The 23,032-nt window shown below is 37.1% G+C and overlaps 1 protein-coding gene across 6 annotated transcripts; it reads right to left on the bottom strand.

The window, feature by feature from the left end:
- LOC116424197 (uncharacterized) lies at nucleotides 1–23,032 on the bottom strand. Of its 6 annotated transcripts, none has more exons than XM_031970260.2 (8): nucleotides 22,137–23,032; nucleotides 15,623–15,967; nucleotides 14,731–14,954; nucleotides 13,537–13,720; nucleotides 12,355–12,555; nucleotides 3,109–3,275; nucleotides 2,931–3,026; nucleotides 1–2,667 (listed from the first exon to the last, which is right to left on the bottom strand). In XM_031970260.2, exons 3-8 carry the CDS (start codon nucleotides 14,854–14,856, stop codon nucleotides 2,260–2,262), a joined length of 1,182 nt encoding a protein of 393 aa, XP_031826120.1. In that variant the 5' UTR covers nucleotides 14,857–14,954; nucleotides 15,623–15,967; nucleotides 22,137–23,032; the 3' UTR covers nucleotides 1–2,259. The 6 variants fall into 6 exon arrangements, with proteins under 6 accessions (XP_031826120.1, XP_076225078.1, XP_031826122.1 ...); XM_076368963.1 differs by having other exon boundaries at nucleotides 14,731–14,950; XM_031970262.2 differs by lacking the exon at nucleotides 22,137–23,032 and adding an exon at nucleotides 19,325–22,099.

The following is a 23,032-nucleotide window of genomic DNA, read 5'->3' as shown; positions in this document are numbered from 1 at the left end:
TTTGTTTTCCTCCATCCTCGTGGTTTTAATACTGACATGATTGATTCTTTCTTCATCCGCGTCACATTCCATTTCACGTTGCATAGTCGCGGTTCGTCGATTGAAAAATCTTAAAAACTAGCGCTTCTTACAGATTTTCTATATTGAGGTATAAAATCGAAGACACGTTCTCTCATTGAGTGCCGCGAAACGTTAGAAAAAATTTTCACGCTTGTCATGTGGACGTACACTCGCAAGACGGGCCTTGCGTCTTTGGAAAATCGTTTTTGTTAGATTTGGGATTTTCCGCTAAAATTTAAGAAATTGAAATTTATTTCTCAAATTTTAAGAGAAAAATTCAGGAGCCGATTCTCCTCTCGATTCGCAAAGTCGAAAGGCCCTTTAATTACAACTAAAATACTGACGACCCACGTGGAAATTAATTGCACGCGGAGTGACCCGTTGTCCGTTCAATTATTATTTTCTACCAGTTTCTCGTATTTTTTTTCGTCGCGATGAATAATCGAAACTCAATGCTAATGAATCATTACAGAAAACGATCGTCTCATCTTAGAAAATCGATGACAGTGCTCGGATCGAATAGTTTCCCGATGCGAAAACGAATTTTTACTTAAATAATACAGAATTCAACGATACGCATGCTTAGAAACTTATACACTCATCACGTTAACGGAACATCCAAAAAAACGTGTCACGGGAAGTGTTACAAAAAAGTTAGCGATTACATAAGCCTTAAAAACTCAACTGCGCTCCGTCGTTAAATGCAATTACGATCGATAATTCTATCGACACGTGTATCAACTAATTAGTTATTATAGCATGCGTTGTTTATATTACAATAAATATTTAGAACACATTTCGACAATTAATTCCTATTACTTTCTGGCGTGTTTATACAAAAAGTTTAATAATATCCACGCTCCCCTTTGTGCTGCCATTTTTACAAAACACAGTCGTCACTTTAATCCACAAACTCTACTTATGAATCGGGACTAGTTCGCGCGCGCTTCCACTTCCGGCCGCTGCCCTAGATCCTAAGTTCTAGCTTAAGCTCATCGCTCTTGTTTTTTGACACGCAATTTTCATGAGAAATGATATCAGGACCAGAACTGTGCAAAGCAGACACTTTCTAATTGATTCCACCGTTAGATCAAAAACGCTGTTTTCTAAAACGCTGACAATGATCTTGGACCAAACGCCATTTGGTCGATTTAGATTCGTCGCGGTTAGTATCCTCGCTGTGTCGTCACTTTCAAATGTACTCGGAAAACAAGCACTTGCGCAACGCTTTTATAACGTTACGGTCGTCTGCAGCTGCACAGAGAGACTATCTTGACACAAATGTAGCGCGCAAGGTTGAGCAATAATTTTGACCACCTGGCATGTCCCTATTATTTTTAGAGATACGAGGAAATTTTGTATGAATTATATAGAAGCTATAAAATTCTAAGGTTTAGTGTTTTTTTTACAGAGATTTCAAGGTGATTTCTAATTTTCAAAAGACATATTGTAACTCTTTGTCTTTGCTAAGATAGCAAACATTTAATCGAGTTTGATATCCTATAATATGAAATCATTTGACATTAAATGAAACAATCGCGGAACTGATGAAGTCTACTTATGACGTAACAAGTTTCACATTACAGATTATTCAAATCATCTAAATAGTTATTATCCTATGAAGGATAAAAGGTCATTACGTTATTTAACGGTAGATTTATGAACACGTGTTATGCACCGTGTCATATTATTCTCAGAAAAATAGATATACCATAGACAGGTTAAAATTAGGAATTCAAAATGAGGAAATGAAACAGCATGCGTAATTCAATCAGAGCAAATAATTACTCATATCATTATCGATCAAAATTAACATAAACTGTCAGAAAGTAATTATATTAAATCTAAAAGTCTGCAAATCAACGAGTTCCAGAAATGACCTTGGAATTTCCTGGAAACCTTCAATCACAAAGAATATAATCACTGGAATGTTGTACTTTATTATTTTTGCCAATAAAAACATGATATACCTCTAAAAATAGTGGAGACATTCCAAATAGTCAGACTTATTATTCACTCTGTACAACAGTCTCATTTATCTCTGAACAACGAAAGAAGTCCATGATCTTCTTCGACCTACTGTGAAAGCCGTTTACCAACAGCACTGATTTCAGAATCGAGTTAGATTGTCCCATCGTCTATTGTCAACGACGAATATCGAAGATAAGAGGTGTGTCTTTCCGTTTCAGACGGGTTTCGTCATCGTTCGTTCAAGTTCGGGTTGTATATCGGCCGGCTATTGAGGTAGTTAGTGGCGACATTGGGATTGGTCCGAACCTGCATGTACTTCGGCCGCTTGTTCCTGGTACTCCAGTGAAGGTACGTGTACCAGCCGGCAACAAAAGTGCCGAGCGCATTGCAGGTACACGAGAATATCAGCAGAATGGTCAAAATGCTTTCCACTTCTGGACAGTTTAGGTCCATGTACCTGACCGCTGACTCGGTGGAGTTTGTTACGTCCACACGAGGTCTGCAAACGCAGGTGGCGTTCAACACGCGCGCTGGGTTGCACTCCAGCCCCATGAGACGCGCCAGGTGCATCGCTGAAAAGACGCAGGCCACGGCGCAGGTAGCTGTCGCTAGGGTCGCGAGGAACACGCTGATCACCTGTCCGGAGGAACAAAGAAGATCTGAATAAAATATTATTATATTTACTAATGAATAACATATTGGTAGGTAAACAATGAGAGGAGATTAATTTTATTTGAAATTATGAGAGTAATTTTGAAAGTAACGCATTGTTTGATCGGTTAATTTTGAAAATGGTACTTTTAGAACGTTTGTAATTTGGACCTCCATATCTTCAATTTTTTGCTTCAATTTTAAGATTGAAACAACCAATTATAGAAGTGTGATCATATTTCGTTTACCTTAGTAGACGAAAGGCAGAAACCAGGACTCATTCCTGGATATTCCTTCTTGAAACAACACAGCAGACAAATTCCGAAGCTTCCCGAGAGTAACAGCTGCAAGAGGAACAGTGGAAGTGAGAGACAACTGCCATTTAACGATTTTCTAGGAAGGCGAAGAGAGAAGTGCAACGCTTACCGGCATGCCGCTCCAGTAAGGATTATCAGCGACAGGCAGATGAGGCGCCCAAAGTAGTAACCATAGCGAGAGTGCTGTGATCGCGATACCGAGGATCGTTTGTAGTGCCGCCAAACATCGTCCTAACCGCCAGTGATACACCAACGGTGGTAAGAACTTTTGTGGTCCTAAATGACGAATAATTTCGACCGTTAAAAATATTCTTTGATTATCTTCTATTGTTATTAATATTATATATGACGTATTCAAAGGATTCTCAGTTAGAGACCTTTCAAGATCAAAGATCCCAAGTCAGAGATCTCTGGAGTCGAACAACCTAAGTTTGAAATCTCTAGAGTCCCAGAATCTAAGTTACAGGTTTCTAGAGCCCAACAACCTATATTAGGAGTCCACCAAATTCAAGGGTCTAAATATAATTCCCTCAAACCTAAATGATTCCTCATTCATTAAATCCTCAAATTTTCAATTTCTCAATGCAACAAAGTAGTAACCTTGTACATATACTATTTTACTACATGAATCAATTACTGTCTCTCAAGCTCAAATCAAATCAACTCTAATCCAAAGCAACATTCAACAAATGTGAATTAGTCTAACATCAAAGTAAACAACTTCTGAACTCCGCTCCTTCCTCGACAATCCACTTTACTGTGAAAATTCTAATAATCCCGCGATCCCCGTAAATCACCTAGATCGCTGTATCTATTGACCGACGCGACGGAGCAGCGGATCAACGATGCCATAAATTATACACGGCGGGCATGGAATCCATGTTCCGACATGCCCGACAATACATCGACATTTTCACCGAGCAGGCGTGCGTCTTTTTACACCGTCCCGTGTATGATGCTATCTCAGCGTGTTCCCCGCGGTTTGCGACACACATTTTCCCATAGGCGAGTCGAACGATTAACGGTCGATACGCGGACGGATTCCGAGAAACGAATGTAGGGCCGAAAGAAAGGAGAGTTCCCGAACGGAACACGCGGCCTCGCTGTCCCTCCATACAAGGTGTCTTAACCGGACGATCGAACGTCGTGCCGTCCTTGCCATATCGAACACCGCCAGGAAACTCGCCCACTGGGGTCGTTTGCACAAGATCTGCAACGGTTGTTCCTCGACGCACCGCGAAGAGAGGAAGGAAAAAAATATGAAAAAATGTGTAACGTCCATGACGTGTGCTCGCCCACTGTCGCTGCGCTGAGAGCGCAGTAAGATCGACTCGCACCGAACTTCATTGGACACCGATAACGCGCGATTGGTTTGCCGATTCGTTATACAAATTTTTGAAAGAAGAATGATGCTTTTGGTCTACATATATTGTCTACAATTTGGTCTACAAATCTACAAATATTGTAGATCCTTAACATCCTACATATTAACAAGCTGTTGATGGATACTAGAAGATTCTCAATGTAATGTATCGAAATGTTCAATTATTAGAATGTTAGATGAAATATGACTTATTGATTCATGATTATAATTGCTATTGTTATTGAAAATTTTATTCAGAAATCTTAGATATTAATTGCTAATCTTAGAAGATTGAGACTCTAAAAACTAAAGTAGAGTTTTTAAGAAAAAGGTATTCAATTAGAGAAATTTATGAAAATATTATTTTTCGATGATAAGGATCTACCAGAAATATATACTTCTTTCTTATTTAAATTGAAATTCTGAATGTTCCAGTCAAAATACAAAGAAATGTTACACTGCGGTCGCGTCTGTAAGCTCGAGTTTCCCTCAGCGCACCAATTCAGCGCGAGTTCACACGAGTTCCGAGAAGGACGCTGGGAAAGGTCGACCTGTAGGGGAAATAATCCTCAGAAATGATTCCTTGTGGCTTAAGATTGTAGCCAAGAAGTTGCCAGAGATCCGTCTCGTCGAGAGGGTATAATGATCGCTATGATCTCGCCACGTGGTGAATAGCGTGTCTTCGTAAATCCTCTTTCGCTGGCCAATGGATAATGATCCAACGAAACTCGCGGGAGGTTGTAAGCTCGAAAATTATGATTCCAGTAAAACTTCGTAGGAAGTTTACAAAAAACAATATTCTTTACTCCACGAACGTTCACTTTAAAGGGATGAAATTGGTTGTTGAAGCTGCGAGGTTTTCTGTAAGAGAACACGCGAAGACAAGAGAGGAAACCAGCTCGGAGACTTCAATGACTGCACAAGCGAGAACTCTTCGTTCGTTACTGCGACGTTCGATCAGATAAATTCTGCATTAACATGCAATAACGTACCTGTTCATTTTCAAACAAAAACATTTAATATGCTATGTCCAGCTTATAATATTTATTCAAAACAAATTCATTCGATTCATTTAAATCAAACATTTTGTCCTGCTACTTCTTTCGTTCAGCAACTACTGTTTAAAATGAATTGATAACAAAACGGACAGAAAAAATTATTATTCACGGACATAGTAATAACTTCGAAACAAGGGATGAAAGAACCGTGATAAACTATATCGAATAATTGATTTTAAACTACATCTATAAATGTTTCTTCTATATTTTATTTCCTTTTCATCAAGTTTTCTCTACAATAAATTAAATACGAAACTATAATTACAAAATAAATAATAATAATAATAAGAAATAGTAAAGGGTAACACGAAAAAGGGGGATGAAAAACGCGCAGAAACTCCGTTACGCTCGTGTCCCAACAATTTGCAGCGAGAATATCGTTATTGTTACATTACTGCGGATAGAATTTCGAATTTCAATGGTTCCATTGTGCGCCGCGGCGGGAAGCTGCAGTCTGAAGGTTGAGGGTTCGCAGAATGCACGCGGTGAGGTGCAAAGCGCTCCCTTTTGAAGAGAATTCTTTCACTTTCGCGGGATATTACCCAACAGGGACGGCATATTAACGACCGAAGATCGTCGGCCGTCGACCGCGAAGGAAATATGAAGTTTACGACGTGGCGGGAACGTCGTCGCATTCTCGTTGCGGTCCTGTAATCGATACGAGTCTCGTTTGAGCGAGGGTAGCATACTAAATGAGCTCTAACTGTACCGAGACTAGACGGAAGAATGGGGATGGAGAAGAATTGATCTATTCGCGCATCTCGACTTGTATAACGATATGGATCTAAGAACGGGTTCAGCTCTGTGACTCTCAAAGGGTGAAATTCATCGAGCCCGCGGAATCTTGGAATGGAAATATTTTTCTTCCACTGGGGAGTCATGAAAATATTTCTTGAACGTATAGCATGATGAATAATTCTTTTTCACTTTTAATTCAATTAATTCCTTCGATAGGAATTTGTGCTGATGGAATAAGTTTATTGTTTAGAATAAAGTAATTTTATTTTCCGTTAACTAATAAATAGAATAAAGTTTTTTGTTTATCAATGAATTTATCATGAACATCAATTATAAGAGATCGAGACGGAAGAAATATTTGAAATTAAACTAGCCGCCCGTTTTATGAAGTAAATATTCGTAAATGAAGTTATTGAACGTATAGAAGATAGTAAGTTAAATATTAGCAATGTAGAATAATAATAAACGTTTTTAGAATACATCTTTGTAATGGAACTCAGTACATTAGCATCGAGCTAATTTTTCTTCCACGTGGTAAATTTTGGTTCGAATATATCCCAGCTCGTCGGTTTCTATTTCCAGACGAATCGACAGACTACACACAGAAAAAATAAACCGGACTGCGAAGGCGGGTATCGATAAAACGTTGTGCCACAAAAAATAGTTGAATGAAGAGATTATATTTGGAAAATAACGAAATGTCTGGCGATATTTTGTATTTTCTCTTGTAATGTGAAGATTGAAGGCTGTTCAGAAAATTAATATCAACAATTTCATATCATATGAACCCAAATATTTTACTTAAACATAAAGGATAAATCAGTTTAGAATGATTTCTTTTTAAAGGATACTTTTGTGCAAACAAGAAAAAAGGAATACTTTGGTAACACCGAACCAACTGCTGTTCTAAAGTAATTCTTAAGCCTTGAGTTTCGAGCGAGCTCGTCACGCTAAGTTAGCTCTATATAACGGAGACTAGGCTTGGTACATATTCTATGTTGTAGTCACATTGCACGTTTCACGGATTCATAATTAATTTACCGATTTTCGCGCATTGTTACCTTACAAAGATTCCAGAGATGTGAAACAAAATTTCCACACAATTCAATGCAATTCTACATTATTTTACAGCTTATTACAGCTTATAAATGATACATATCATTCTACTACATTCGGTAAATTACAAAATGCAAAAGAATTCTTAAGTATCCGCAATTTACTTGCGAATGAGATCGAAAGTTCGAGTTAACGAATATTTAAGATAGAATAAAATTGTTTGAACTGGAAATGTATTTTCAGCTGTGTTAAAGACTTAATAATAAGGCAAATAAATGTATCCTCGGTGAAATTGGAAAGAAGAAAAAAAGTTTAGAAGACCAGGATTCTGTGTAAACATCCATTTGATTGTAATTCAACGATCGTTGGTTTCGAAATCCAGTCACTGGATCTGTCTCGAGTGAAGGGTGAACGCACAGCCTCGACATCCGAGGCGGCAAAGGATTTTCAAGGGATCGGAAGTATTATAGTGGGCGACAGCAATTCTCTACAATGCGGTTGCACAATTACCGTGTTTCTTCTTACGCAAGCCGCGCGCTCCGTCATTATTCATGTATCGAGGCCAGCGAATAATAAAAACGTACCACCCAGCACGTTTCCACATTTGGTTTACGCGGGTCGCCACTATTCACCGTTGATTTTCGGTAAAATTTTTGCTCCAGTAATAGATAAAAGATAAGGGTGACGTATCAAATTCGAATATTAGAATAATTAGAATAATTACAAAACCGTGCTGCTTTTATGAGTTACAACGTTTCATGAATTATTTATAACAATTTAGAAGATCTGAACAGGAAGAACTAGAAACAGAATTAAATTTTGGACTTCTAAAGTCTACCTTGTGCGTTACTAAAAAATTTTAAATATGTTTCTAGGATATGTTAACATTTTTTTAATTCGAAATTGAAATTCAATGTGAAAGTTTGAAGTGTTGGATTTAAGTGAAATGTTTTACTTGAAAGGTTAATAATTTTGAATTGAATCTGCAGTATTTTAAAATTGATACTATATGGTATTTTTCAAAATTTATATTTGATTTCTTCTGTGAAAGCTGATACGTCAGAATTTAAATAAAAAATTACGCTTCGTGTTCCAAGGCAAAACGAGAAACTTCTCGCGAAATTGGCGTGACGATGCTGTTTACAACGCTGCTACCTTTTGAAAGCGAACATGATTCCAGTGTAATAATTAGTTACATAAACTTGTTACTCACTGTAATTACACAAGAATCATAATAGTTATTTCGGAATTTCGCATTTTTCTCGACTATCAGTATTAAAAAATCAGCGAAAAATTAAAATGTCTAAACAAGCGAAAATACTTCATTTTAATTGACGAGAAATCTGCTTATTGAAAGAAGTGATTGTGTATAATTTTCTTTTCTGCTATGTCGCTTTTTACTATTCATTTTCGGTTATGTAGAATGCACCCGGACATTTTCATTGAAAAAATATTTCTCGCGATATTCGATTAATTTTAATAACCAAAACTTTCGGTTAACCGAAAATGAAATAATTTCAATTAATTAGAATCTTGTTGAAAAGTGGATTCGAAAGAATCGTGGTCGAAAAAGCTCACACGATATATTTCCGGCTTGTTACTTCCGGTGTTCAGAGAGAACCATGTATAACCACTTTAAAGCGAGAACGGTGACCAGCCAACCAAGAAGCATGCAACTCTTGCAGCTATGAGTACCTGGCTTCTGTGAGACGATTTTAAACGTAGATCTAGCAGGTTTGTGGAAATAAATTCTCCAGGTACATTTTTAATCAGCTAAAAGAATTGAATATTGGTAACGTAGTGTTCATTATTCAAGATATTATTCACTGTCATTAACGCTGGAGCTACCGAGCATTTAAAATAATCAATATGTAATCCCTATAAAAATGTGTAACAATAGATTATTTTCAGTTTCTTTAGATACTTGTTATATAGAATTCAGCTGAAACTATTTATTTTCAAAATCATTTCGAATATTCAATTGTTTTAAGATATCAAGAATTGCGAAACAAGAAAACCGAAACCAATCATTTTGACTGATACGGTAGTTTTAGTGTTAATGTCATTAATGTTTCATTGCTATACTTGCATTGCTATACTCGCAACTAATTATTAATGACATTGAAATTCCAGTTTATTACAGGATTTCCTTACATTTATCATGATTCAGATGCATCAGTGTATCCGTTGCTCATTTCTTCGCATTTAGTCATCAACATGTTGTAGTAACTTACGATCAAGCCTCGTTTGAATCATCGCAACGAATACAATGTGTTTCACGGAAGTATATCGTTTAAAAAATCGACTTTATCCCCAATTTCATTTACATGCTTCGTTACTTTTAATTATATATTTAATTGGCTATTTATAAATTATATTTGTTACACCAATAATTGGTAAAATAAGTAGTAATTGTCCAGTTACTTCCAACCCAAGTAATTAAACAAATTAAGCCAGATAAGAAAGAATGAAGGTAACGAAAAACCATACGACCAAAATGGAACTAACCAAACGTCAATGTAGAAATTAGAATTACGTGTACGCTTCTGCGAAACTGTTCTCGAAGGGATTAAGGAAAACACAAGATTTCTCTCGACTTCCAATAAATCCGATGTCACCGTTTTATCGTGAAACGGTGTCAAGCTTTGTCGCCGCGGTCGCACTGTGAAACCGCGAAACGGAGCATCGCCGACGCGACGCAGCGAAGTAATGGCGACGCGATCATTGAGCAGAACTCGAGAAAAATTGACCCGTTCTGGGCCGGCGGCATTCCGACGAACTCTGATTACTCGCCGCGGACACCTGCCACCGATGCACTTTTAGTCTGTCCTTGGAGAGAAAGTCAACGTTTCCAGCTATCGGTTTGATCGATCAATTTCGGCCGAACTATTTAAACGATCAAAACTTCGTTCGACGTACAAAGTGTATTTTGCATAATGTTATTAAATGCACAATCATTTCTCTTTTAACAAGAGAGATTTTACGGTTTATCTCGCATTTGAATGGCATGTACAAGCTAGTTATTTTTTATGGACGTAATTTCTTATCTAACTTTTACGAGATAAATTAGGATGATAAAAAACTGCTTCCTTGCAAGGAGAACACGTGAAAAGGATTATAACAATGAGGTACCAACAGAAGATAGCAATGAATTCCGAATGTTTCAGGAATTTCTAATTTTATTGGTATTAGGATGCAGAAAAAATTGCTTTCACAGAGCAAAAAATTTTCTATATACTACTAAAAATAGAAAAATAATACTATTACTATTCATTGATATTGCGTTGCCTTGTATTTCAGACTTTTAAAAAATAATACTATTAATTTTTATTAATACGTGTTTCCTTGTATGTTAGACATTTATATGTTAGTTAAACAAGAATCAAAGAATTGTTTAGCCTACAAATTTGTCACACGAAAGGATTATATTTTTCTTGTGCAACCTTCCATTTTTTCAAGTTAAAAATTATTCAAATGATTACAGTCGGTTCCGTATTTGGAAACGATCAGAGAAAAAACAAAATACTCAAAGAGATCAAGAAAGCAGGAACGCGCGAGAACGTGCCTCGTTGAAATTCGATTTCGAAACGCGCTCCTCGAATCGGAATCTTTCCGATCGAAGTTATGTTATTGAATTCCATGGAAACAGAGAAGAAAAAAATATTCGCTCCGAACAAAACTGTTCGCATAGTCATTCGTCGACGATGAATTATTAATGCCCTGACTCGGTGGCAATCCGTTTTCCTGTTCTCGCGAATGTTTATTGCACCGTGAAAGGCCGCGCTGTGACATTCGAGCTTCGGTGACGTACACCGTTCCGATCTCTGATTTCGTTAATCAACAAGCGTTGCGTCCGCATTACCCAACGCGAAGAGACAAAAAAATAAAAAGAAATTCCACGATCGCAGTGGAATCGGACGCCGCGCGGATAAACAATGTTTTTTCAAAGTCATTTCCAGTTCGAGAAACTTGTCCGGTCGTGGTTGTACAAGCGACCGAGACGATTGGTGAATCACTGCAAATGGAACTAGGGTGTTAATCACTTTCGACTTTATGTTTCTTTTTCGGTTATTACTCGTCGCTTTGATACCGAGTTACATCGGTTTCAATGAAATAAATGTCACATTTACGTAACTAAATAGTGAACTGTTTATCAAGACACGTGCCACACTATCATCTAAGAGTAGTAATATACATTTTCTTAAATGAATTGAAATGCAAATGAATGTTTGGAATTATACGCAGTTGTAGTTTGCACGACTGACTAGAGAATTGGTAAAACCATGAGCATAATACTATGTAAGCTACAATAATATTAATTTTCTTTTCGTAATTTGTGAAAAGAATTTTTTAAGCATTCTTTTACATACGAGTTCTTTTTACGTTGAAACGTAGTTTGCAGACAGGAAGCTCGTTAAAGTAAGGAAGTTTGCTTTCTCGGCATGGAAACCAGACAGCAGTTCGGAGAAACCTTCACAGAAACTTTCGGAGAACAGTTTTTGGAGTACATAATCCAGTTCTAATGCTGTCAATAAAAGTTTCTTGGTTCGGGTTAATCCAGGGTCTTTCGTTTACCTGAAGTTGGTCAACGAAATAGCTTACAATGCTGATTATAAGATCTGTCGTAAGAAACTTGAGATACCCGTGTCGCAATGATTCGATTACCAATCAATACCATCGCCATTAAATACTTCTATATTATTCAACAATTAATTCTAAATATCTATGTTCAATATAATATAATATAATATAATTACTTATTTAATATATTATAACAACGAAAATGTTAAAATTCGTGTTTTAACAAAAATTTACAGTCAATCGTGCATTACACAATTTTCAAATTTTATTTTTGACATTTCTTAATTTAACGATCGAACTAATATTATTTATATACAACAGTATTATTATTGTTGATATTAATACCGTATTAAAATGATTCTAGTATAGTATTAATAATAATTAACTATATAACAATACTATTACTCTTATTATTATAATATTACGCTCTAAAATTTGAAAAATTTTCAGATCTTTTCTTTCTTGACACCCTGTACATAGCGTAAGAAGCATACGAAATACTTTTGTCCACCACCGCACGCGCAATGAACGCGGGAATAAAAGAAATTCATTTACTCACGCTGACCGCTCCGATGCAACACGATCATCCTGCTGTGCCTGAGGGAATTCCTCGTCGGTGTATGCCGGCCGGCAATCTGCGAAGCTGCCAAATTCACGGGAACCGTGGTTGACAGACAATTGGCCATCGACGGCGCCCGACCGAGCTCTTTGTCCTTCTCTGGCCGATAAATCCTGCCAATGTTTCCCGTCGACACCGCACCTGTTCACCAGAGAACAGTTGAACGATTGTCATTAATAGAATTCGCTGGTAAAATCGCTACTAATAACAGACAACAATAGAAGCTGGTTGATTTCAGTTATTGGCTGGCAATGAAATGGATTTTACAGTTTCTAACCTTGTAGTAGAGTGAAGTTTATCTCATTTTGAGTTTTATAATATTCTTTTCCTATATTTTTGAGTAACTATTTCATATACCTTTGAAAAAAGATTCATTTCAAAATAGTTGAAAGTATTATAATATTGGGAATATTTGGAAGGAAAATAGTGAATTGTTTATTAGTGAAGATTATTCAAAATATATTATTCAATTGTTATGTTATTTTATTATTATGTTATGTTATTATGTTATCGCTTAAGGATTATTTGTTAGTAAAAATATTCTAAAGTAAAGAAACTAATGTAAGAATTGATTGAACGATGGTGTTAAGTTTGAGCGATGGTATGCCATGCTTAGAAAGCGCGCGAAATTTTCTGCGTGCAGAGATATTCGCGGGAATTGAACAGGGTGCCCACAAACAAAATGAAATTCGAGAAAGTCCGCTAGAACGCCTCTAACTCTGGTACAACGACGACCGAATTTCACTCGCGACCGTTCTATTTTCAGCCAGACAACTTTCCTAGGATAGTACAGTGCCACCTCCAATTTTGTCCCGCGCTGACAATGATACTGTTTTCATTTGATCAATGGAACCAGCCGATTTAAAGAAAAATAAGATATTACCTTTAAATCATCTTCTATCAAAAATGAATTTATGTATTTCCATAAAAATTGTTCTGTATCAAAAATAAACTTGTGAACGTTGATTTTAAATGATGTCGCGTTGGAAATGAAGTCAAGGAACGGGGAGTGGTTTGTAATCTAAAATGGTATAATAAACAATAGACTAACTTAAAACAAGGTTTTTATTTTAGATGAAAAATATTTTGATATTTTTAAAGAGTGTATGAAAAAAGTATTACCTGTCACTTTCACGCTATGGATTTTCGAGACATTGCCAGCACTAACCGCGCTGCTGACTCTGTTGTTATTGTTATTGTTGTTGTTGGTTGCAGCCATCGACGTGTCGATATTGTTGTCACGAACCTGATTCAAATTGTCGGCGCTCAGAGCGGATGTCACGCAAGGTGCCACCATCGGCACGTCCTGCACAGAGGCACAGAAAAACGCATCCATGGCTTTAAAAGGATCACATAGTATTGTTACGTAGTATGTTACGCTATTACATAGTATTGTTATAAATTAGCTGTAAACAGTTGATTTTATAACATCGTAACGTCAACAAGGAATATGCGTTAAAAGATTTCGTTGCCTTGAAAAATAATTTATTTGATATATTTTCAATTATTATATTTCATATATTAGTTTCAATAATTTATTTCACTTATTATTGCAATATAATAGATTCACTGTGCTGATTCTTATAATATTCTATAAAAATTTAATCAAGAGTAGATACACTTTCTTACGCTGTATGTTCACTACGCTTTCTTAAGCTCTCGAAATTTATGAAGCAATTAATATCGTAGCCATTACAGGGCCGACACAATTTTATGCAACTTGTTTCACTGCATATCTATACAGGAACAAAAAGAAATTTTAACGAAGCACTTTCGTTTGAACACCGATTTATATAGTCACACGTAACGATCACGGTCACTATTCGAACAATGCAAGGACGAACTTCTTGCACAGCCATGTAGTATATTCAAGAATGACCAAAATACTTTCAATTTGCAATTTTAACAATTACAATTTATAAATATGGAAAGAAATTATCATATTGACATTGGGCTATTGTCTCGAGGTAAAAAATATCCAGTACACTGTATCAGGGAAGAATACGAAATGAATACGTAATTAATACGAAATTAATCAAGAAATTAATCAATGCGTAAGAAATTGGACAAAGATAAAAATATCTTCAGTTTATTATTAATGATAAAAATGTTTTTAATTTATAATCGTAATTATTGTAAGTAATACTACAAATGAATTATTATATAGAAATCGAAGAAACCTTGTTCTAGTTAATCGTACCTCCAAGGAGCGTATATTGGCACGCTGTTCCAACACGTGATCGGTTCGCAACGCCGACTTATTGACAAGACACGAACGTAAACAGTAACACGTGGCACGTAGTAATAAGCGTTCACCTTAAAATTGTCATAAAAGCTAACAGGACGGCTCCTTGGCGCGTACTGAATCTCCTCCTCCGGTTGCATCGTGCTACCACCGTACATCGTCGTGCTTAAGGGCTGCGCGCGCACCTCTCCCGGCATCCTGCGTTTCTTCCTTCTTCTCCACTTCCGGCGATCGCGGTGTCGCGAGGTGACCGCGGACAAATACTTTTTGCGTTTAAGTCAAGGTCGTCATCTATCTGTCAACATTGAATTTTTTTCATTTTTTAAAAATATTTTACAATACGTTAACCCTTGTATCATTCTATTGAAATCATAGTACAGGTATTTAGTCTTAGATACATTCTTAATTAGTCATTTATCGCTGCAACTAATTCATTTCATCATTATTTGATTTTTCATTTATATTTCGAGATTCATTCTCATGTTTCATTTATTGGAATTATTTAAATCATTTAAATCATTACATTTCGAAGTATCTAATCTACCAAATAAATAGCTTCAAAACCACACCAAAGCAATTTCTTCCTGAATCGTCAGCTACATTTCTACACGTACAGAGTGTCCCGTTTCAATTTCTCCAAAACAAACACAACTTTCAACGAACGGTACAGAACACCAAGATCGTCAGATAACATTTACATTCAATAACCTCGCAATGTCCTTAAACAACTCATCCAAAATCAACACAAAATTTCAAACACCTGTAATTTTCCAATCGCAATTTCCTAGAAAAACAAGTTACAAAGGAAAAACTCCTATTTCATATATTTTTCTCGTTTTTCCCAGGGAGCCATCTTAACCAGATTCATTGTCAGTATGTCTCCCCACCAAACCTGAAAGTTTGAAATGAGACACCCCGTATAAGAATGGTAGCCAAGCTTTCTCAGTGCTCATACTTATGTACCTGGTTTCCCGCGTCAGCTCGTATCAAGATTTCGTCTCGCGACTGCCAGAGAAACTACGGTTGCTCTTCGATCGCAAATCTTCAACTTCCCGGAAGCACACCTGCGAACTTCTCGCGGGCCCCGGTGACTCACGGACCACCCCGCACTCCCCGAAACGTGCGTGACTTCGTGACGGCGGGGAAATTTCCTGTTAATCTCTAGCGACGTGTCGTAAGTCACGCGTCGGATTCTCCGTCACTCTGAGAGCAAGGAAACACTCGTGTGGATCCTTGTTCCTCGATTTCTCCGGTGTCCCGTCCACGTGGCGAGTCACGTGCCGACGTCATCCGTCACCCCGTAAACCACTGAAAAATACAGCGGAATCGTCAACGTGGGAGTACGCGCATCGTTTTCCGATGAAACCGATTTGTACCGATTACACAATTTCGCACGAAATTGACAGTGTTTAGGGTGGCGATTCCAGGTTTCTGACGGAGCTCTTCAGTTGATTTGATGTGGTTATGGGGTGCGGATAAGGGAAACGCGTCGGGTTTTGAATTTTTTAAGAAAATAGTGGTAATCAATTATAGCTGTTGCTGTATTGGTGGTGCATCGATCATTTCGAGGGAAATTAAGATTGATGTGTTCGAAGTTTGAAATTAGGGGTTTATGCTTATTTTGATATATCGTGGAGTTGATGTAGAAGAAATGTGTCTAGAATTGTTTGAGAAAGTAGTATAACGCAGCAGTGATGTATTATACGAAACTAGAATTTATATGGTGCAGAAGACAAAAGATAATTTTGATTTTTAATTTAACCCTCCATAGAGCCATGTAACTTTGCAGTCATACGTCAATATATTGGCTTCTTGTTTATTTATTTCATTTTGCATAGCAACGTGGCGAGTAAAATTAAATAATTAATTAACTTAATCTTCTATACTCTCAGGAATGAAAGTTCAACATTATTGGAATTTCAAAATTACAAGGCATATTCGTTTTAATACAATTATTATATATTTAATACAATTATTGAATATATTGTTAATTTCTTTTTACAGGTTGATATCTGTTTATTTTATACTACATACGTTTTTTTATAGTTACGAACAAAAATTTGGCCTATTTGAGAGTTAATTATTCTGACTACAAAGTGTTTTATCCTGTAAACTCTTTTCTAATAGAAGTTCCTAAAAATCGGATCGACATGGACTCAGCTATCGCTAATTGAATGTCTAGCATTCACATTCTCCAATACTACCTCAATAGGTACCTGCTGCGTACAAACCCGAATTCGCTGCTTCAGCTACCTATATCTGGTATGCAGAGTCACGTTTCGCAATAATTTCAGAAAGCGAGCGGAAAACGAACTGAACGCGCGGACAGGAAGTTACTCGGGGAATCGAGTTCGCTTTTACGAGTTCCTGGCTCGTAGAAAGTATTGTCAGTTGGCGCGGCGCTCTTGAATTCGTAACGATGAAAGCAATTCAGCGAATGTAAACACGGGAAAAAGGAGCGAAACCAAGGCGGAAGTGACTAATGTGTCGCGGTATATTAATTTATCCGGTAACACGGTTAACTTTTTTATCAACAGGATGCTATTCGATAACGCTTGCCCGTGAATTCTCATGGAGACCGTGCATTCTGCTTTACAACGCAGATAATACTTCCGCCTTTCGTTTCGTTCAAGCGTATTTCCATAATCGTAAACATACGCTCTGGATCGTAACGATTTCGCGTAAAATCAAGCGCGCGCATAAAAATCACGCCGATGATTAAATGTCAATGGTGCAGGTTACGCAAAGCCCAAGGGAATGCGGCCCCTTAACTCTTACAAGAAATTACCGAGCGGTCATTACAAGTCGTTAGCGCTGGTACGTTAAACATTAATGCTGGAAACGACAGTAATTAGCGTATTAAACTAACAGGGTTTCGAAAACACACGAATTAGTCAATTTTTAGCGAATATCAATTTTTACTTTGACACGCGTAAATTAAAACGTGAATAACCATGATAAATAATATAAATGTTTTCTTTTTAAACAGTTATAAATCACTGTCACTATCAACACTAAAACTACCGTACCCGTCAAAATGACGAGTCTTAATTCTCTTATTTTGCAATTATTGATGTCGGAAAAGTATTCTCTATCCAAAGTGATCTTGAAAATAAATAATTTCACTTAAATATCATAACGAATATCTGAAGAAATCGAAAAAATCGAAATTGTTACAGTCTTTATAAGGATTACATATCAATCTCAGTAAATGCTCGGTAGTTCTAGTATTAATAAAAAACAAAAGAGTGTAATAGCTGTCATTCCGGGTCGGTAGTTGTAGGGGAAAGAACCACTGAGAAGCATTAGTCCAACGATTCATCCCTGCGTTTCATTTCGATTTCGGGACAATTGTAATTAGAATTTTGCAAATACGACGCGGAGAGTTCAGTAAACCCTCTGTCATGGTGACATGACTGTGAGCGCCGCATAAAGAGGCTTAATAGAGAAATGACTTATTTCCAGCCGTAACCCGAACACCGTCCCGACCATAGGTAGGTCACCATCATTGTGTTTAGAGCCACGACGCGCCACGGTTTCATTACGTTTGCGTGCCGTGTTGCGCAACACCGCCGGGGGTATTAACATCGGATCCCGCGTCGTGAAAGTAAAGCCTCGCTCATAGCCGGCGAACGCAACGTCCGCAGAAAAATGAGATCGACGTACATACGTATGTAAATACGTACAGTCTTGCTACTCTGATCGATCGATAAAAAAATCCCGTGACATAACAGGTCCGTAATGTATTACCCACTCTGACGTTACAAGAAAAAATCTCACTAGATAACTTTCACTGAAATCGTTCCTCTGGTATATACTTTATAATATGGCGCCAGGCGGAATCACACAAAATTTTTAATTGATTTTAATAAATGATTCTATGGTTCACGATGATAGAAAGAAAATGACATTTTGCGTTTAAATTATGAATATATGACGAATCTTTTTTACTAGCGAATTATTAAGGACGATGGAATAAATCAAAGACATTTGAAAATTACCCTATAAAAAGTAATGTACATTTGAATATTCTAGGTAATTGGTTTGCACACTTATCCATTCAACGGTTTCATGGAAATGTTCCGGTTAGCTCGCGAACCGTTGCGCTATCTTTCTTTAATTACCGTAACAGTTATGTTAGGGCCTTCTATTTGCATTTTTGGTCTGCACTATTCTTTTTTGGCGACATTGTGCATCAGTTATTTATAAAGAAACTTGTAACGCGTCTATTTACATGCACGAGCAGAGACTTTGAAGACGGTTCGTGTAGTTACACAATAATGTAATTTTTAATTCCAGTTTACTTTTACTTACGTTTACTGTAGGACGAATGAAAATATAGCAACATAAATATTGTTTAATATAGGATCGTAAACTATGAAATTTCGATGAAATGCAAAAGTACAAATCTTGGAAAACTCAGCTGTGAATTTCACATTAGTTGGTTCACCTCAAAACAAAAGAACTAAGAATGAGGCTAGACTTGAGCGAAGACACTATCGTTGTTTTCACTTATTCGTCTACCACTCGCGTAATGTTAATGTTAAACATGCAATTATTGCAACGTTGTCTGCACGTACTGGCGCGTAAAAGAAAGATAAGATACAACAGTAAACATGTAACTTTCTTGCAAGTAGAAACTATAGTTAACATGAAAAAGTACACCTTTTACAATGTTCCATGTTACAAGTAATTTAATTTATTATTGTTTACTTGTCATTTCACAGTAACTTCGTATCACTTCTTCCCAAACGTATCGCTCACACGTTTTAGTAAATTCTAGAAATTATTTATCACAATAATGACATTCATTACAAATTATGCAGAAACTGGTGTTGACGTGGCACATCATTTGCTCGGTCACGAGGCACGGAACGAACTGTTTTCATTCGGTTACTCCAAATCGCGTTTGCCAAGACCAAGACTTGCCAACTATGAGACTGACCAGAAATTCATAAAGTTACATAATCAACCGAAAAGAAATACACCATTTTTCATCGTAAAATACCGGGATGAACCAGCATAGTTACGAACCACCGGAAAAACGCTCGTGACCACGAAACAATAACAAATTAATTGCTGCCCGGTTGTTGATGAATGCGCAAAAGGGCGCGAGTTCCGTTTACGGCATCACAGGCGTACCGCGTCAATTGTTAAATAAACCTGTTTGTACATACTCGAGACGCGGCAGAAAGCACGCAATCGATTTTGTGCGACGATAATCGGTGATATAGGCTCGAATTGCGATCGTACGCGTCGTTACGTTAAACAAGTGGGGCAACTTGTTAGCCCCCGTAACGTAATTGCATTAACATACGTGAAGGGGCGGGCCGACTGCACCAGATCACCGAACCGTTTTATTAGTTTCATTTTTATCGGGCCGAACTGTTTATGCGTCCATTTCGTTAAAAACCATAATCCTATTAACACGCGGACATCTCGTTCGTGCTATATTCTTGTCGATAATCGTTATTTACTGTATCACCTTTGGAACGAAATGGTTAATAGACTGTGTAATCACGAGAAAATTTGGAAAAAGTATCGTTCCTTTAAATGTTAATTTATTCCACATCTTTAATTTTATTAATGCTTTTGTTGTTTAATCGTTATTTAGTAATAGCAAACTGTTTTGTGTTGGGAAGTAGAAGATTTATTAATGTATAAGCTTGTATATTTATAATTTTTACTCAAAAGGGCGGAGTCTGACATTTTGTTGATTATAAATAAGATGGCTGCCGATGGTAAACCGGTTTATTTGAATACATGGACTTTTTTAGAGTATAAATGGGTTCTTTCGAATACTTAGTACGTAAATTGTATAATATTATAATTGGAAATGTTTATATAGTGTGAAATCTTTGAAGAAAGCGGTGTCCGCCATTTTAGCGAACGCAAAGATGGCCACGCGCCGACGCGTGCTAATTAAAATCGCATTACTCAATTATAATATGTATCGTCATAAAAAATGGATTCGGAGATCCTGTTAAAGAATATTCTATCGCGTGCAGTAACGCGAATTTGATTTAGCAACAGCGCTCATAGAAATTCAACGGGTCGCTCGTATAATTGCTACGTGTGTAGACATACTTCGCGACTCGAATGGAACGATACGATCGAAGCAATATCGAAATTTGCATTTTTAATCAGCGAAAAAGAAAAGACTGTAATTATTTACATCCTGTCACAATAAATCACAATCAGACCGTGAAACGTATTGCGATAAAAACATTAGAAAATAAGCGGTTCAAACATTCTCCAATCCATTTTTAATAAAACAAACGAAACGGTTCGATCATGCGATTATCGTTTGGTACCGTTACGTCTGCCACTTATTTCGTTTTATTTTACTTGCAATGGCACTAATAATTTTTCAATAAAGTATGATTTTTTTTATAATTATCTTTCTACTATGATTTATTTTATTTGTCCCATTTCGCAAGGAGGTAACCAGCACTTAATTCACTCTAGAACGTTTACCTTGATGGTATCATACTTTCTGGTAAATTCCTGAATTATTATTATTGTTCTTGTTGTATCGATTTGCTAGCATTCAATTCACTATTTTTCATTGTAAACACAAACAGAAGAAACGTTCTTTTAATGTTTCACGTTTCTCACGTAATTCGTCGACTTTATACGGCTCGCACAAGCAAAATGCGGAAACGTGGGCAAATAATTCAAAGCATTCCGGACACTTCATAGCAGTTCTCATTGTCCGCCATGAGTAAGGTTCGGCACGCGCGACCTGCGGTTGTTCTAATTAAATTCTCCAGTTACAATGCGTTCCCAGGGTTCACGATCGCGCGAGAGCGAGAACGTTATCGAACGTCTAGGAGCGGTACAGCCGTGGTCAGAAGCTTATTATGAGATTCGTCAAATCCATTCATGCCTTTCATTCGAAATCAGCTACGGACGGGGCCCCTTTGAACGACCCTGACAACCAATCAAAAGAATATGTCGTTCCTTTACACCCAGATGACTTGACGTTTTATTCGTCGCGATTGATCGGATTTAGTTCATATTTTTTATGTTCCATAATCAATGCAACAAATTATATTTCACAATTTAATCAAATATTAAACCGAAAAAATTAATGTAAGTAAACGAAAGCATTCGTTTAGTCGTTCTAAACAAAAAATTTCCATTTCATTCAGAATTACTCGTCAAATTTTAATGTAGTAAAATTTTTATCTAATAATACTATTTTTTAGTTTACAAAGCAGTTTAGTTAAGAAACGCGAATATTGTTTTGAAACGAGACGCACGGAGTTAATCGCCTACTAACTAAACGCAACAACGTGTCAGCATTAGCACACAAGCTAAATGTATTTTTGATGACACTGTACCGCAGCCGGCTTAACGTGTGTGTGAAAAATGTTTGTATCTGATAAATGCTGCTCGACATACTAAACGATCTGCTCGAAACAGTCAAACAAACAGTCTCCGTTAAAATTAGAACGAAATGAAACGTGAATACCTGTAGGACCTTCGATGATAATCGACGACGGAGAGATCCGTCGACGCGCAAGATATCACCAGCTTGATCGATTCCCACGAAGTTATCGAGGTCACGCAAGTAGTCGACGGTTCAAGTGAAAATACTGAAACGAACTCACTGAGCACGTAACTCTTTCGAGGGATCTTCAAACTCTTCGTGGCTCTTCCACGAAACAGAAACGCAAGAAACAATTACCGACTCGATCTGTTCCCCGTAATCGAATTATTGCTGAGCATTCGTTACCCAGAAAACTAGAAATTAATCGTCCATAAATGTTAATTGGAAACAGACACGTGGAACGGAGCCGGCTACCGCGGCGGATGCAGTGAAAATCGATCGAAGTTGCTGTTCGATTAACTTCTTCAAAATAAGTCCAGTATAGAACCGAAGACTATATTTAAATCCCAATCAACAAATACCACCACTAATAACAAATTAAAAACCAGTTTCAAAAATCTCGTTAATATTCTTTGTATCTTGCAATTCGTTCAAAATTCTTGCACAAAGATCATCAAAGAAAGTACTGGTAACTTAAAGTAAACTGTTGTTGATGCAGTGCCACGATGGCAGACGAACTCCAATGATTTTTGGACTTCCAAGATTCCATTAATGAACTCATCAACATAGATGTGTTCGACGATCTTCAACGATTATTATCTTCATAGATGAACAAACACTACATTTTTGGTATGACGATAAATGAAATCTTTGATTTTTAGTGGATTGTTGAATATTTCGTAGAGTTTCAAAGGAAACGTTCACGACTACTGACGCGGATCTCCTACGAGCGATTTGCAGAAGAATAAACAACGCAACGTTGCTCCGCTGGTGTCGCGGTGACAACTGAGGTCTCCGGTTTCGCGCGTCTCTAGAGA

The sequence above is a fragment of the Nomia melanderi genome, chromosome 7 (assembly GCF_051020985.1).
Source record: "Nomia melanderi isolate GNS246 chromosome 7, iyNomMela1, whole genome shotgun sequence".
Taxonomy (NCBI): domain Eukaryota; kingdom Metazoa; phylum Arthropoda; class Insecta; order Hymenoptera; family Halictidae; genus Nomia; species Nomia melanderi.
Note: the sequence above shows the minus strand (reverse complement) of the source record. Positions and strands in the feature narration are given on the sequence as shown.